Source organism: Limanda limanda, chromosome 5 (assembly GCF_963576545.1).
Source record: "Limanda limanda chromosome 5, fLimLim1.1, whole genome shotgun sequence".
NCBI classification, from domain to species: domain Eukaryota; kingdom Metazoa; phylum Chordata; class Actinopteri; order Pleuronectiformes; family Pleuronectidae; genus Limanda; species Limanda limanda.
Genome location: NC_083640.1, coordinates 27,720,305 through 27,731,777, shown reverse-complemented (window position 1 = coordinate 27,731,777; position 11,473 = coordinate 27,720,305). Strand labels below are relative to the sequence as shown.

The window sequence follows — 11,473 nt, the reverse complement described above, 5'->3', positions numbered from 1 at the left end:
TATACTCATTTGACATATGAGTCTGAAATATTGCTAAGACTATAAGATAAAAGCTGTGCAACCAACCAACTAAATCTGTGAAACTTCACTGAGCTGCAGCAGCCAATCCGTTGCTATAAAATGGATGTGACAGAGAAGAAATTGGGAGGTCAGACGATCATGTGTGGATTTACATTATGTTCTCTCCTGCTGCCGCGGCCTCTGGAAGGCAAATATTTAATGAAGATACATTAAAACAGAGAAGAAGGGCTAAGTTGTGATACACGATTGGGCCTAAATGTAAGATCTGTGTCTCGTATGAAACTGAAATTGTATATCTTACGAAATTTCCGGGAGGTTTATAAAGGGCTCTGATGTGGAGGAAAGCTCATAAAAGTGGTGATCAGGAAAATCACCTTTGTATTTGAATTTAGTTGTGACAATGATATTTATATTTAGTTGTGATGATTATATTTATATTTGCATTGAGTTTTGATGATGAAATTTATATTTATTTGTGATACTCATATTTATATTTAGGTTTGATGATGATATTTATTTGTGATACTAATATTTAAATTTAGTTTTGATGATGATGTATATATTTATATTTATCTGTGATGATATTTTTATTCATGTTTAGTTGTGATGATATTTAGTGTTGATGTTATATATACTTAGTTGTGATGGTTGTGAACTCCAAGCTCAAGCAGCTTGTTGTTCCCTGGACAGGGTGCTCTTGCGGCCCCTAGTGGCAGACATAGTAACCTACAGGTGAATGCAGCATCCCCATCCTCAGCTGTCACTTTTATCACATCACACAAACGCCTGGTGTGTTTTTAGTCAAATTAACATCAGCCACATGGCATCAGCAGGAAAACCCTGGTAAATTAAATCATACAAACGGCGATGAGTCGTGATCTGTAAACCCACAGTGATCAGTGTTTGCTGGGCGAAACACACCCCACTGAGTACCCCGATATTGTTCAGGGGAAATAATGGCTGCTCAGGAACCGTCTCCACCATCTTCCCTGGAAGGCGTCAGACCGGGCTTCCCAAAGAAAATCCTGGCGAACAGCCTCGAAGACAAGCATCTGTGCAACTCGTGCCACAAAGTCCTGAGAAGACCCCTGCAAGCTCAGTGCGGCCATCGCTTCTGCTCCTTCTGCTTCAACAAGATAGTGAGGTGAGTGCTCGCATGGCTGCTAGCACGCTAGCTAGGTGTGTGTAGCAGCCAGAGCTCGGTACCAAACAACCTTCAAATATCTGTTAATTTAACGCTGCGCGGCTCATTGCCACAGCTGACGCGGTGTGAAGAGACGATATGTATTTCGAAGACCTACTGCAACATTCGGCATACATGTTATTCACCGGCCACCACTTTATCCCAGTTAAATCTCAGTTAGAGTGATGGGTTGTCCTGCTGTCTTCAAAGACAAGTCCCGTTAACCTCTGCTGTAACGGACCGAAGCAAACATCTCTGCAAGTGGATCACGATACCGTGTTGTATTAAAGTAAAAACCCAATCAGTGTGTGTGCATGGTGCGCGCGAGTGTGTCTGTATAAATGTCTTTGTCGATGAGGCAAGCCAACATTCTATTTTATGATGCGATTTTAGGATGACTTCCATATGTCAGATGAAGTGACCTGGTATTGATCAGTAAATGAAATACGTCTGCTTTCTACAATAGTGTTTACTGTATGAGGATATATGACTGAGCATATTTCATTGCTTGTCATGATGCAGAAGTGATGAGATGATGGTTGTTTGTGTCTGGACTGAAAGGTTCAGTCACAAGACAGGCTTAGTGGTGAGATCCGGGGTTTTATCTCTTACAGTGTATGTGTGTTGTATCATTGACTAATATAACAAAGTCTATTTCCCAGTTGTTTTAATTGTATATTCTTTTTTAAATCTAACCTCTGAGAACAATAGGCAAATTGCCGCCACACCCTCTTCTGGTGTGATCGGTTTTCTTCATTTATCCTTGAGATGTGACTGTTGTCCACTTGTCACAAACTGAATTGACTTCACATAGTTTAGAAAGGGTCACATCTGAGTTTATAATGTCTCCCAATTCACGCTACATGTCAGGTCCAAGGAACTCTATCTCAACCTCAGCTATAGAATGAGGCATAGGTGAAAGCATAAAATAAACATTTGTAAAGTTTCAGTCCTCCTGGAGTTGGCCGCCATATTATACAAAGTAACCAGGTATCAATAGCCTTAGTCAGGGGGGAGACCAAGAACCTAATGGTCCGTCTTACAAAGCCTCAGAAGTTCTAATCAGCGGCTGAAGAACCTGCTGGAAGTATGGCCATCTAAACATCACTCCATCAATTTGGCCTTTATGGTACAGTTTAAAAAACTGTGTAACTTGAGTAAAAAACACATAACTTTATGAGAATTAGGATAATATTCTCTGGTCTCCCCCCCGCCAAAAAAATAACTCCAAAACTGAACTCCACTGTAATTTTTGCTGAAAAAATTAGTATTAGTCAATAGAAAAATAGTGACAAATAGTTGTTATTTAATTGATCAGTTTATCAATTAATCCATTAGTTGTTTGAGCTCTAACCCTGTGTGAGAAACTGATCAACTAAAGGTTCGCTCACAACCTCAAATGGAGCTTTCACACTGTATCTCAGCAAATGGAGTTGTGACTTTGTCTGGCACCCAACTGAAGACTATGACATGTGGCCTTGAGTTGAGATGGTTCTACTGACTGATCACAGGGCTGTTAGTGAACTTAAAGAGTATTTATATTAGCTATTATTATAATCCCTTTAAATATCCATATGAGCTGACACATTGTCTGTGTTTTATCATGGGAACAGTATCTCTGTTAAGGTCAATGTTTGTTTTTCTTCTCTTTTAGTTCCGGACCACAGAAATGCGGTGCTTGCATCAAAGAAGATTTATTTGAAGAACCCACCTCTATCCTCAAGCTAGGTGGTGTAAGTATAATTTTTAGTTATTTCAGATTTTCTCAAACTTAATTAAACGCAGCATTGGTTGTTATACACTGAAGTTGTCTATTTAGTAAAAAGAGACAACGTTTTTTTTCTGAGTGTTAGAACTGTTATGTCAGAGTTATTATTTGTTTTCTGATCTAATGTGAATGACTCCATAGCTGACATAACAAAAGCTGTCCCTGCGCTAAAAATTCTTGGCAGTTCACAAAGTAGCTGGAACAAATATAGTCCTGTGTCCTTAGAAAGACCATAATTGCTTAATTAGAGCCAGGACAGAAAAGTGTGCTACAAGGATCCTGGGCATCAGTAATCTGACGCAGAATGTTTGTAACACTACAATTCAGACTGTAACTGAAGACACAAACCAGACAACACTGACTAACAGCTCTGCTTTTCCATCCAGGCTTTCCCTGATAATGCAGCTCGGAGAGAAGTGGAGTCCCTGGCAGCCCTCTGTCCCAATGACGGATGCACGTGGACGGGAACTATCAAAGAATTTGAGGTATAGATTGATGCTAAGGAGGTATAGATTGATGCTAAGGAGGCAGGGAGATTAACAACTGCTCCCATCATCAATAATGAATAACATGTGGCATAGGCAAACAAAGAAAGTTGGGAATTTGTCATACTAATATAACATTATGGCTTTAGCATGACTTTATTGTATCAATCAGGGATGGGAGATATTTATGATACAAAATAATATTATTTAATTTTAAATTTGCTAGGTTTGATGAAAATGGATTTATATTTTAATTAAATACTTTAGTGTTCTGTATTTTTGTAGTTTATAAATATTGTAGAATACACTGTGAGACTTATACGTGATGATTCATAAAAATGAAACTCAAAGCATGCAGCCACTGATTTGTGTCCACTTGTAATTCGTTGGCTTTTTGAGATCAGAACATTGAGGTTCAGAATATTCATGACCCAAGGAAGAAGCACAAGATGAGAAATATGTTGGTTCGATTAGGTATTCTAGGCTAAATCAATTTTACGGAGAGTTCTAGTTAAGTTACGTCAGCTTGCTGTGATTTCATGCTCCATTGGAAAAAAATGTTTTTTAGTATTTTTAAAATACTAGTAAATAAAAACTAATAGTTTATTTTGATCAATGGCGTTGTTGCTGTATTTTGTAGTCTTTTTTGATGCACTTACAGTAAGGGTATTGGTATTTTATTTTTAAATATATTTGGATATATCTTTGCCGGTCACTGGTATTATATATATATATATCCCTGATGTTTCAGTCAAACTTTTGAAGGCCACTTTTGAAAGTGTCAGATTCATCCTTATACTGTACCTACATTCACCTACGAGAGGCAGTCCAAGTTTACCAATTAATGTTGAAATGTTGGGCGTTTCTTTCTGTTGGTCACCTGCAGGCGAGTCATGAGGGCAACTGTGACTTCATGATCATCCTGTGTCCTTCCTGTAAAGAGCTGATGAGAGCCAACGAACAGGAACGCCACAACGAGAGAGAATGTCCAGAAAGGACACTCAACTGCAAATACTGCAAAGAACCCTTCCTGTTGAAGAACATCAAGGTCAGACTTCTCCGGGTGACTATAATCCAACACTTTATGTTTTGCTAAACAAATTGTGGTAATGACGGACTCCTTGAAACTTGAAGACCCTTTGACAAAAATAAAAACATGAGGCTTGAATAGTAGTCCACATCAAATTCAATGAGTCTATGCCAACATTACACTTACTGTTTAGATCTCGCCAAGTGCCCAACGTATTGGAACTGTTGCTGAGTCCGAACTATACATAATCTACAGGGCAAATGCTGATTTTGATGAAAATATATGAACAAAACATCAGGGGATATACAGTTTTTGACACAATACAAAGTAAAGTTGAATGAAAATGATTTGACTTTATTTGTACATCTAACTTAACAGAGTAATATGCTGCTGCATAAACAAGACAACAAGTGAGAGGGAGGGACGCTGTAAACTTTACTTAAACATACAGGGATTATTGGGCCCTGGATGCAAGCTCGCCACAGACCCCTACCCAAACACGCAAATAGTTTTAATACAAACAATAAAACTTTATTTATATAGCCCTTTTCAAAACAAGTTTACAAAGTGCTTCACAAAGATAGAAACAGAAAAATTACAGACACAAAGACAAAAGAAATCCTTATTATAAAAATGAGTCTTGAAACAAGATTTGAAAGAGGAAATGACGTAGCTTGACTTATTCCCAGTGGAAGGTTATAACACAGTCGTGGAGCCCTTACTGAAAAAGCTATACCGCCTTGCCCTGGGAAACAAGAGCAGCAGTCGATCTGCAGATCTGAGATAAGGAGCAGGTATGTACGGGATTAGAAAGTCAGTAAAATAAGACATTTAAAAACTAGCAATAAAATGTTGAAATCAATCAGTGCAATGTGGCGAGAATGGGGGTGATGTTTTCATACTTTCAAGATTTTGTCAAGAACTCTGGCTGCGGTATTCTGAACAAGTTGGAGTGGATTGATAGATTTCTGGGGCAGTCCTGCAAATAATGAGTTAAAGTCATCTATATGGCTGACTAGTACTTGTGTACTGCATGTGCCATGGGCAATCTGCAACCACACAGCATATTTCAGTTACATTTTTGAAAATATCTTAAATTACTGCCATTTTTCATACATTCCATTAACAACAATCTATGAACATCTTTAGGAGTACGCATGAATGAATATCAAAAGTCGTATAGACCCAGATACAGCCGCACAAAACTGCAGTGCAAATCGGATCGGATCCAGAGCACCATCTTTCCTCTGGCCTTCTTTGAAGAAAAGTCATTGTAAAATCATTCAAAGTTAAACTGAATTAACCTTTTTCATTTACATTGTGTTTGTACAAAACATTCAACTTTATACATTAAAAAATCATCTGTTAATCCTTCATTGTATCTCATATATTTGATTAAATCTTTCTCATAAAAAAACAGCTGCCCTTTCTCTTTGTCTTAAAATACCTATTTATATTAAATTGAGTTTATAACTCAAGAAAAAACTGTTTTTAAATTTTAAAGGAGGCGGAAAATAGCTAGTCTCTGTGAGATAAGTTTGTGAACAAACTCTACTTTCTTTAATTTTTTTAGGCTCATGACGAAATCTGTCCAAAGTACCCGATGATTTGTGAAGGTTGTGCAAAGAAAAAGATCCCCAGAGAAAAGGTATTCCAGATAATCAAGTGGATTTTCATAATTCTGTTGGATTGATCTCATGCACCATTTAGCTAGGGATCAAGTTCCACAACGTATTCTATAGATCATTTGCTTCTTTCTTTTTTTGCTTTGCAGTATGTGGACCATATTAAGTTCTGCAGTAAATGTAAAGCTCCATGCAGATTTCATGTTGTTGGCTGCAATACGTCAGTAAGTAGAGATTTTTGTCATCATTTGCTATATGTAAAGCTGACTAATGTAATAACTACTGGGTCATGTCTTTTAGTTCAGTTCTCAGCAACCTCCATTCATCTGTTGTATCATTGTGGTAGAAGAGCTTTCTCTGCCACCCTGTCTCTTCTTCAGAAGGTGAATTGGCTGCTGCCCTGTTACATTGAAGTTATAGCACCTTGCATTTAGTAATGTCCCTGTCACTAATAATATCTTTTGTAACCAGTCAAAAATCTAGATTAAGGAATATTGTGTATATTAATCAACAATTTTGAAATTGTATACGAAGCTGCAGTGAGTCTATCGTGTGGGGAATACAGGTCGCTGTAGTAATGCTGCGTCCGCAGGACAGGAAAAGGGAGTGGTTCTGTTGGTACAGCCAGGTTTTAAGCTACTGGATTTACTCAGTTCAAGTATATTGCCACATAGCAGAGTGACATGGCCACTAAGACAGCTGCAGCCTCTAAATTCCTAAATTAATAATGTATTACGAAGTTACGACATTAATGATCAAACAGGAAAGATGTTCAGCTGTACTCAGAGGAATATACACTACAGTGCCTTGTACATTTTCTTTTATCCATATCATGACTGGTCAGTTTCCTTATCATTAGTGATCTAAATTAGTTTTACGTGGGGCTTTAGTCTTCATCCTTCATCTTTTAAATATGGGACTGGTCAGGGTAGTACAGGGTGTAAGTACTTATGGTTTATATTTGTAATGAATTCATTGAATCAGTTTTCCTTTCGCCATCAAGTCATTTTTTGTATAGAGTATGTATCCATTATTAGCTTTATTTTTTTGCTGTGTGCTTTTACAGTTTTCTTCTGCTGTGGCATATTTTCACACATCAATTAAATGTCAGCTGTCTGATTGTATGTATGTAAACGATATGACAATTGTTCATTCTTTGTTCTTAATGTTTTTATGATTTATCTGTCTTTGACTCCAAGGTGGAGAAAGAGAAGATTCATGAGCATGAACGGCAGTGTTCCTATGAACACCTCAACCTGCTCCTGCATTTCATCATGGGCATCAAGGTAAGCCTTGAGAGCCTGCAGCCCCAGAGCCTTGATGTGGCCAGCCACAAGCTGCAGGAACTCCACCAGTCCCTCAGGGACCTGGAGCAGAAGATGAGCCAGCTGGGTGGTGGCGGTGGTGCAGCTCCCGTGCTCGGTGCGTGTGCCCCGACTCTGACCACCTCCTTCACCCCACTGCCAAGCGCGGTGGGTGCCGCCCTGGAGCTACAGCTCCAGAGCGAAAAGACCAAGGTGTCAGAGCTGAGCCGGCGCTGCCAGGAACTGGAGCTCAAAGTGAGCACGTTTGAGAACATTGTCTGCGTCCTCAACCGAGAGATGGAGCGCTCCTGCACCGCCATGGAGGCCTACAATCGGCAACACCGCCTGGACCAGGACAAGATAGAGATCCTCAACAACAAGGTAACAAAATTACACATGACCTTCAAACTGTCACACTGTACCAAGGATGGTTTATGAGTGTAGCTCCTGTAGATAGTGGTCTGTGATGCTCTTGGTATTAAAAATTCCGTCATTATGCTACTTAAAGTGCCATAAATTAATCAATGAACTGCCAATGCCAATGCTGGTACAGGGCTTTTGGAATAGATCATATTTACAAATAGAGTCAATGACTGGATAAAATTTAGAAGATATGACAACTCAATTGGAATAAACAATAAGGGAAATAAACCACCTTGTTCGCGGGCTGCTGTGCTGCAGGTTCGTCAGCTGGAGAGGACTGTGAGTCTTAGAGACCTGTCCATCGTGGAGATGGAGGGGAAAATGAGAGAGATGTCTGCTGCTACGTATGATGGCATCTTTGTCTGGAAGATCTCGGAATTCACCAAGAAGAGGCAGGATGCTGTGGCTGGCCGTGCCCCTGCCATGTTCTCTCCTGGTAACAACTGCACATGACTAACGTATGAGAAATAATCCAGACAATGATGAGACAACTGTCTGATTAACACTGAATAACAATCATGATTACACTTTATTGGTGTTTTCCAGCCTTTTATACCAGTAAATACGGCTACAAGATGTGCTTGCGGATATACCTGAACGGTGATGGGACAGGCCGAGGGACCCACTTGTCTCTGTTCTTTGTGGTGATGAGAGGACACAGCGATGCACTCCTGAAGTGGCCTTTTAATCAGAAGGTAATACTCATTAGAATCAGACAAAGATAATGCTACTCTACAGCTGTAATTATTCAGAGATAGACACATTAATAAACCTAACGCTTTACATGAATCAAGACTAAATTCTATTAATCCATGTAGTTTAATATTACGTCCATGTCATAAAAAAATCACCCTACAGACCCTGAAAACACATTCATCAATTGTATTAGATTAATACACAGTTTTCTACCATGGTTTGACTATTTTGGTTATCAAATTTTCTGTATTTTTCTATTTCTGCCTAATCTCTACAATTTGAGTTTGGAAAAAGGGTCAGGGTGATGTCATGGATTTCTGTGCACCAAAATAATTTAGTGGTATTATGTATATAAATTAGGCAATTATTAAACAACACTGTCAATCTCAAGCTGATTAGCTGGCTTTGAGTTTTAAACTCTCAATAAGTGATTCCTAAAACTCTGCGGTTTGTCAAACTTTTGTACATCTGATGAGGAGTAGTTGATAATCAATTTTAACCATGTTTTCAGGGACTTAAAAGATGTCTGATAAAAAAGTTCAGTCACCTTGCGAAAAAAAATGTAGCTTTTAATCTACATTGGGTCAAAAAAACACAGCCCCCTACTGTCAAACCGGGCACATAGATAATTTTGCATGGTGAAACTCAGGCTACATCCATAATACTAAGTTTTCATTTGAAAACGATCTCTGTCCACACTAATAGCCTGAAAACCGAATCACTCCAATACACTGGGTGTTCACATGCCGGGAAGCATTTCAGCGTTGCAGTTTGCTCGGATCACAGCTTTATCTGATTCTTGTGTAAGTAATTGTAACATTGTAAAATACAGAATTTTACTGAACAACAGCTGTCAGCATCTCTTGAAATTGATGATCCATGTTGCGTTCTATACTGGTAGCCAAGGCTGATGTTAGTTGTCCTCTTCTGGAAGAGGGTTATGTAATAGGAGCCTGACGAATCAGCAAAAGCTATGTCTAGGCCGAAAGACCTAATCAGTATCCTGTTGTGAACATCTACATCATCGTTTCCAAATATCTCAGTTTCTGCCCATCCATATCTAAGACTCTGCCCCTGAGTTTTCAAACTAAAACAGGGCCAGCAGGATCTCCAAACGGCTACAAAACTGCAGAGTAGTGTGGACGCCAGGTGTAACGGACGAACAATTGATGTGTTATCAAATGAAAATCTTACAGAATGGATGTTGCCTCAAAATCCCAAGACATTTTTAAGCTGGCAGCAACTTAGAGGCCATTTTCTACGTGTGATAAATAAAGTAAATAATTAAGTTAAATAAATCTTTCTTTCAAAGAGAGAGATGAGAAGCCTGATACCACTGTCTGACATATTCATTAAGAACAGAGCTGGCATCAGTTTTTATGTTAGCCAAGCTTAGCATAAATTCTGCAACAAACGTGAACTATTTCTTAGCAAACAACATTTTCAGGCTTCTGTTCATGTAAGGGCTCATATTAGGCTAATGGCCTCTATGCTGATGTAGGCTAACTGCATCCTGATTCCAGCTAGCATTAGCATAAACAGCCTTAACTTACCAGTTTAGAAGAAATGTTGCAAGTTTAGCATCAAACTTCTTGCTGACAAGAACTCACTTCCAGCAGCAGAGAAATAAAATAGTCCCGTTTAAGTGTCAAGAAACATTGAGATTGTTATCTTATCCTCTCGACTAGTTCTCAATAAGAAGGTAAAGAAGTGGGCAGAATATTTTACGGACATTGGACATATATGTAGAGTATTATTGTTGCCTACCTTTTATTACTGCTACTTTTATTTTTTAATAACTTCAATTCCAAAAGTTTCATGATGTTGTGATTTGATGTTATTTTGTGTTTCAATTGAACTTCATAGTGGGTTGCAAACCAATATTATTTAGTTATTTGATTTATCCTATCTATGATCCATTATTAATACATTGTCATCAAAGCTGCTTTTTCAGTTTTTCTGTCAAAGCAGGTTTAAGGTTAGACTCGTAACATCTGTAACAGTTTTACTACGGCTGCAACAATGAATCGATTCATTGACTACTAAATTGATCGCCAACTAATTTAATAATTGAATTATCAGTTTGAAGGTTTTATAAAATGAAAAAGATTTCAGCTTCTTAAATGTGAATATCTTTGGTTTGTGGTCAAAACAAGAGATTTGAAAAGGCCATCTGGGGGTTCAGGAGACACAGATCGATGTTATTTTATGAATCAAGAAAATAATCCACAGATTAATCGATAAAGAAAATAATCGTTAATTACAGCCATAATCTGTGCCCAGGTCACCCTAATGCTGCTTGACCAGAACAACAGAGAGCACATAATTGATGCCTTCCGGCCCGACGTCTCCTCCTCGTCCTTCCAGAGGCCCGTCAGTGATATGAACATCGCCAGCGGCTGTCCGCTCTTCTGTTCGCTCTCCAAACTGGACTCTAAAAACTCCCACATACGCGATGACAGCATCTTCATCAAGGCCATCGTTGACCTCACAGGACTCTAGGCAAAAGATAATGGCATAAATCCAACCCTGCCTTTTGTTGAACAGGCTTTTGTATCATCATTTACAGGCATTTCTCTGTGAGGTTCTGTCGAGTTCTTTGTGGTTTTGGTAAGGATTTTTGGCGCCAGTATGTGAAGACAGAGCAGACAAATCTCAGAGACATACATTCCAAGACCTAGGAAAAATACTATACTTGTGAAATAAGTAGAAAACATTGTGACATTGTCTGTAATCTCTATGGCTTTTTGTACCATAGATGAGGTTGTCCATGTTCAGTTCCACTACAAAATGACCTGATTTTACCAAGAGGTTTAAAGTGATTTAACAAGGATTTTATGTCCATTCACCTTTAAATGTTGGTTCTTAATTCATATTTTGCTGCTAGTGAAGGCTCAAAATAACTAGGTCTACTATAGCTAGCGTTGGTACCAGATCT

At 38.6% G+C, this 11,473-nt stretch overlaps 1 protein-coding gene across 1 annotated transcript; it reads left to right on the top strand.

Annotated features, from left to right (window-relative positions):
- The first annotated feature begins 977 nt into the window (after nt 1–977).
- Nucleotides 978–11,037, top strand: LOC133002238 (TNF receptor-associated factor 2-like). The gene is made up of 11 exons (XM_061072006.1): nt 978–1,165; nt 2,859–2,937; nt 3,359–3,457; nt 4,344–4,505; nt 6,061–6,135; nt 6,262–6,336; nt 7,312–7,398; nt 7,603–7,797; nt 8,098–8,275; nt 8,386–8,534; nt 10,819–11,037. Exons 1-11 carry the CDS (start codon nt 978–980, stop codon nt 11,035–11,037), a joined length of 1,506 nt encoding a protein of 501 aa, XP_060927989.1.
- Nucleotides 11,038–11,473: the final 436 nt, after the last annotated feature.